The sequence below is a fragment of the Mizuhopecten yessoensis genome, unplaced genomic scaffold (assembly GCF_002113885.1).
Source record: "Mizuhopecten yessoensis strain PY_sf001 unplaced genomic scaffold, ASM211388v2 scaffold9727, whole genome shotgun sequence".
In the NCBI taxonomy this organism is placed as follows: domain Eukaryota; kingdom Metazoa; phylum Mollusca; class Bivalvia; order Pectinida; family Pectinidae; genus Mizuhopecten; species Mizuhopecten yessoensis.
The window spans coordinates 141,943-148,473 of record NW_018408192.1 but is presented as its reverse complement, the minus strand read 5'-3'; the positions used below and the strand labels follow the sequence as shown (position 1 = coordinate 148,473).

Below are 6,531 nucleotides of genomic sequence, written 5' to 3'. Positions count from 1 at the left end.
ACTAACCTCTCTCTGTTACCCAGGTTACACGGGGTCACTGTGTGACATTTCTAGCCGTAAGTGTCAGATTAAACTCTCTGTAATATCCTGGTTACACAGGGTCACTGTGTTACATCGCTGCTAGTCTTTCGTGTCAGATTTGACTCTCTATGTTACCCTGTTTACACGGGGCACTGTGTTGCATTACAAGCCGTCAAACACAACTCTCTATGCAACCCTGATTATGCGGGTAACACACGGGTGTTACGAGGCTACACTATGAAAAATAAATTGTTGTCAATATTTGATATCATGCTGATGTATTCTATTCAAGATCAAACGTGGTTACTTTTGATAACTCGAATTTACTCAAATTCACATCCTTCTTCGGGAAAAACAACAAGTGACAGAATCGTCTAGTACATAGTATAATGCAACATGTATTAACTGTTCAATTGAAATCAGTTTCTAAATCCCATTGGGATCATTGGATCGTTATGAATATATTGTCAGTGTATGCATATAAATAAATGCAGATGTCTTGTTCTTGGCATAGAGGTTGTTACAACGGGCGTGACGTGTCCAGGTGGTATGGTCGCGGAGAAGTGTACGTGTGACCGAAGGTGCTACGGGGCTGAGTTCAAGGGAGGCAGGTGTAAAGTGTACGGACCACAGGGGGCAGTGCGGGTGAGTATGTCAGGGATCAGCAGTTTTTACTTTGTTTACAATATTAGAGGCAACCTGCATACGTTGCAAAGGACCGCTATGTGTAGTATTTGTAAGTTCTCTGCAGACCATTCCGATCAGCATATCTAAGTTTGGTAGGTACATGTAACAGGGACAGTACGTGTATGTTAGGTCTTCTACTCTAGAAACAACCGATGTCAGATTGTACTCCAGTGAACAAATACTATTGATAAACTTCCAAGTAAGTTGTTTGAGTTTTTCTTGCAAAGGTTCTATGTTTGAATAATGTTGCACACTGTTTCAGCCAAAGACAACCTGTCGAACTGGTGACGGGGACCATATAATTATGTTTGATGTAGAAGGCAGTGGTATGATAAAGTGTCCACCTGGGTCCAATCTCACAGGCTGCACCTTCAGGGACAGGTAAATATCATATCTCCAACCGTACAGACTGTTTCGTTAGAGACAGGGACNAGGCATATCATTGAGTATTACTTGTTAGGCACATCATTGAGGTGTCGTTATTTGCTCTCGGTTCTAATCATAATGATGCTGCCAAATACATGTAGTTACACTGTAATGTGTTTGCAGATGCATGTAATATTGGGGAGATATCTGTATGGAGGTCTTATAGGTCAATGTAACACAAAGACCCAATATTTGTTTAACATATTTATACATATCCCATTATATATATTCGTAACATATATGATGACTTGAAAAGAGATATACGTGCTTAAATATTGGTGGAAAAACATTACCTTTTGTTATGAAACGCAATGATGTTTATGGGCATGTTTGTTCAAGTTTTGAGGTGATTAAAAAAATTCGGTCGTTTGGGGTTTTATCATATTACACGAGTACCTCATAGTACCACGAGTACTATTAGAGTAAAAATATGCAACGCATACACATTTAAGAATGTAATTTTATCTAATGTCTTTGAATGTTTGACTCTAAAGGTATGGATATGCAAGTGACAAGTTTTCTGCCAAACCAAATTGTTCACCCCGAGGTACATTCAAAATCGATTTGGCCGGAACGCCATTTACAGTTGCCAGCAGCATACAGTGGACATGGCAAGGGAGCTTCGCGGGAGGGAGCACGGCAAAGGGTGTGGCACACATCAGCAACAACAGTGAGCATTGTCTGAAGGGCGAGGGCAAATGGTTACCGCCCCTTACTTCATATTTTATTATATTTGTGGTTTTAATGATTATTATAAGGGGAGAAAACTTCAGACAATTCAGAAAATGTCTTTATAATAAACCATATCTGACAAAATGATTGTATAAAACACCGTAATTGTTTGCTGTTTTATGAAATGAATTTCTTGTATTTCAGCTTGAATGATTATATTATGAAAAATGAGAGCTAAATTTCTGAACTTTCCAATAATTTTATTGCAGTATGGTTTTATAGCAATATCGCGGTGAACAGCTAATATTGTATTCAAAGACATACATAGTATATGTGCATTGTTAAACATGTTTATAAATAAAGGGAAACCAGCAGTTAGACACAATTGGTGATCGATGATATGATCATATTTGAGTCTGTTGATCGATGATATGCTCATGTTTAACTTTCTGTTGATTGATGATATGCTCATGTTTAACGGTCTGTTGATTGGTGATTTGCTCATGTTTAACGGTCTGTTGATTGATGATATGCTCATGTTTAACGGTCTGTTGATTGATGATATGCTCATGTTTAACGGTCTGTTGATAGATGATACGCTCATGTTTAACGGTCTGTTGATAGATGATACGCTCATGTTTAACTTTCTGTTGATCGATGATATGCTCATGTTTAACTGTCTGTTGATTGATGATACGCTCATGTTTAACGGTCTGTTGATTGATGATTTGCTCATGTTTAACGGTCTGTTGATTGATGATATGCTCATGTTTAACGGTCTGTTGATTGATGATATGCTCATGTTTAACTTTCTGTTGAAAGATGATATGCTCATGTTTAACGGTCTGTTGATTGGTGATTTGCTCATGTTTAACGGTCTGTTGATTGATGATATGCTCATGTTTAACGGTCTGTTGATTGATGATATGCTCATGTTTAATGGTCTGTTGATTGATGATATGCTCATGTTTAACGGTCGCTGTCCTTTGTTGAGGTTACATCGGTTGTTTTACGGACGCGGGGGACAGACTATTAGCAGGACACTCTGAGAACAACCCCAATCTTACCACAGAGATCTGTGTACAGCGATGTAAAACATTCGGATTCTGGTTCGCTGGAACACAAGTAAGAATAATAATATTTCAGTTAACATGAATGAAATATAATATCAATACATCCTCATCAGAACCCCCTACAGGTTTAACTTTGGATTAGCCTCTATAAACATTATATATTATCGGTTGTAATACGTCTGTCTTATAATAACGAACAGTAACTAGCCCCCTTTAATATAATTTATAATTAGCCTCTGTTACTGTAATGTATAATAGTAATTAGCTTCTATCATTATAATGTAAAATAATTTCAGCTCCTATATCATAATAATTCATGGTAGATGACCTTTGTTATTATACCACTTGGAAGTATTGAGCATCTACTTGTATAATACATTAGTAAGCCTTCTTTTTTACAAAAATAAACGTGAATTAGCCTGTACAGGATGGAAGCCTGTGCTTAGACATACATGTATATGCAATTAGACTTTATTTTATACAGCATGATGGTACCTACTTCAGTCTCTCTTGTTAAAGTTGATGATAGTTATACTTATTATTTAACATCATGGTGATTGCTGTGTATGTACATTCCACAGTTTAGGATTGGTTCCTTCCCGCTGTAGGAAGGATAGAACTCATTTGAATATTTTAGATCTTAAAAATAGCAGAGCTATTTGTTATATACATTGTATCAAAGACAAAACATTTCTACCGATTTTTATATTTGTCTGAAGTTGTTTACATTTAAGAATTTCCAAAAAGAGCAATGCATTGACAGCTGAGGGAACAGATACATGTTATGACAGTATTTATAAAGAACAGATACTCGACAGCCGTCCGTGATGGTTACAAGTGATACCAACGATATTGATTACAAATGATACATTTTCTTGTTTTTACAGTATCGATCCCAATGTTACTGCGGAGACAACCACGACCGTCACTCGCTGGCTCCTGAATCTGACTGCAATGCCCCCTGTGGTGGAAACCATAAGGAGATATGCGGAGGGACGTGGAGAATATCAGTGTATAGTACAGGTTAGTAAATGCAAATTAGAATGTTACCAGTGATTGAATATCACTACTAGTGTGACACCAAATTGGTATTTACCTGTAGGCGTGTGTATCCGACTCTTGTGGTTACCTCTAAGAGTGTGACGCAAACGTTTATTTTAACAAAAATGGATGTATCACGTGATTTAGAACTGTTATTATGTGGCAACTTTAGTTCAGTAATCTGTGTATATATTTTGTACTCAGCGCTTAAGGATGTACACATCTGAGAAGTCAAAACATTCTTGTATTAAACTTTTTTTTCTTATATGGATATTTGGAAAAAGGAGTTAATGGCATAGTAGAAAATTCAAAAAAAAATATGTCCGTGTGTTCGTTTTTGTGCTATAATCGGCCAAAGATACCAATTTAACACAACATGTAATTTTAGGTGATTTTTTGGGTTTTGACCATTTGCGGAAAAAATTCATACAATTTCTTTCAAGTGTATTATCAGATATGTATGAATGTTTGTAGAATTGATGAAAATATTATTTTCTTTTAAATTGTGGAAGTAAAATTTCTTAATCTTATTCTTTTAACTACCCCTATGTTTTAATGAAAAAATACTCTTATTTAACCATTTTTTTGCAGATTAAACGCTTGTTATAAAAAATTCTGCTATTAAACTTTTTTTAATATTTAATAAATTAAAAGAAAAACATTATAAAGTTGTACAGCAAATTGAACCTGCTACAATCAAAGATTGCGACACAGTGACAACTTGAGTGATTATTCTAGCGTCAAAGAAGGTGATTTTTTTTGCCTTTTGGTATTTTTTTTTTTTTTAAATTCTTGTAAAAAAAGTTCTACAAACAACAGGCATCTAGTTTTTTTGACATATTTTTCAGATGCGTATTTGCTAATAAACTTGATCATACTTTGTTAAATATTACAAAAACCCGTTACACCAGATCAAAACGAGACTTGAACGTGATTAAAAGCTCAGAAGAGTACATCCTTAAGTCCCTTGTATCGTTGAAATCTGCGAAGTTGTAAAAGTGCTAGGGTTGCAAGTCAGATGCTCATAGCTTAACGTTATAACGTGAATTTCGACTGCGTATCATATGCTAACGTAATTGGAAGACAATTTTAAACGTGTTACATTCAAATGGTTAAATTTAAGTGTGTGCATTGAAATCCCAGGATATACATACTGTTGAGCACTAATCTCTGAGGTATTGTTACGCAACAAAACTTATTCAAATATGTACCCGTACATGGTTTCAAGTACATTGCAAATACTTTTAGATTTTGGAGCATTGATAGTATGGAATTTTGTTCCCAGTTTAGGTTGAATCTTTGAAAGTTCCAAAAAGTAAAGGAACGGCTGCTTTGTGGCAATTTCGTCATATGTACACTGTCAAAAAGATCTACGGTACCCACATATATATTTTAGGTTGAGGGAGAGAGAGGTTGACGAGTTTGCTGCCATAAAATGTGCTTCAGTTCGATTGAGTTCAGAGTAATAAGAATCTTTTTCATTTCGTCATTTCGGTAAATATCCAAGATGTAGTATATCTAAGTTTATGATGGCAGGTGCTAGACAGATCTACGAAGGTCGATGTGGTGGATTCCCCGGAGGGTGTTTCCCAGCAACTACCATTGATCCCTCAACTTCAGTACTAGCGTTACAAGTGGTTTCCTCTCACCCCTGTCAACAGCCGTAAGTTGGCAGAATTCGTGTCGTTTGTTTTATTGTACAAGCAGAACATTGTATCTAAAGGTCACAATATAAAGTATGCACATACACCTTTTATGCAACTGTATGCATCAATCATCTTACAGTTTACAGAATAATGATAGTCCATTGTGGTATCTCAATAACCAGGTAACTCCTAATTTATCTTGTATTGTATGTGAGTTAAAGCTAATTCATTCGACAGGGACTTCATTCCCACGCTACACACCAAAGTCAACTATTTACGCATTATAGGATCTACTACAAAGCCTGTTTCATCAGTTTTATTTTGAGGATGTATAATTTTTCGTTATGCATCAACGCCTGTAAGAGCGCTGATTTTCTGGATGATTCTGCAACATGCCATAATTCGGGTGTTCTATAGAAGATACATTAGCTGTCATCATGACCTCAATTCTACCTGTGATTACAGTGTCTGGTATTGTTAAAGGCTCGTATACTGTACACTTCGATCGTTTTGTATACTCTTTTATGATTTTTCGCTTCAGGTTTGAGTTCTTTTTTTCATGGTGTTACTTGTGACATATTGTCTTTATATTTCATGGTTAGCTTTCTGTTCTCCTGTATTCTTTGATACTTCTTTCATGGCTGTCTTCCGTACATTTTCTTTAAGGATTGAGGCATAAACTCAGTCATAATTCACAATGTATCATTTTCTGATTATAGAGGTTGTGGACAGTTTTTACGTCTTTGAATGGCAAACTAGGAATTTTAGTATTGTTTTAGTTAATATATCTTTTTTTTTTCAGAATATCACCATGTAAAAACGAGGGAAAGTGTATTGCCTCAACAGCAACGGGTTTTAGCTGTCTTTGTTACCCTGGTTACACGGGGTCACTGTGTGATATTGCTCGCCGTAAGTGTCAGACTAACCTCTCTCTGTTACCCAGGTTACACGGGGTCACTGTGTGA

The 6,531-nt window shown here is 36.0% G+C and overlaps 1 protein-coding gene across 1 annotated transcript in view; it reads left to right on the top strand.

Annotated features, from left to right (window-relative positions):
* Window positions 1-541: 541 nt before the first annotated feature.
* LOC110458731 overlaps window positions 542-6,531 on the top strand; it is a 69,732-nt gene continuing 63,742 nt past the window's right edge. Inside the window, exons 1-2 of the mRNA XM_021510613.1 lie at window positions 542-666; window positions 971-1,089. Coding sequence (XP_021366288.1) covers window positions 571-666; window positions 971-1,089 — 215 coding nt within the window. The 5' untranslated portion in view covers window positions 542-570. The remainder of the gene's footprint in view (window positions 667-970; window positions 1,090-6,531) is intronic.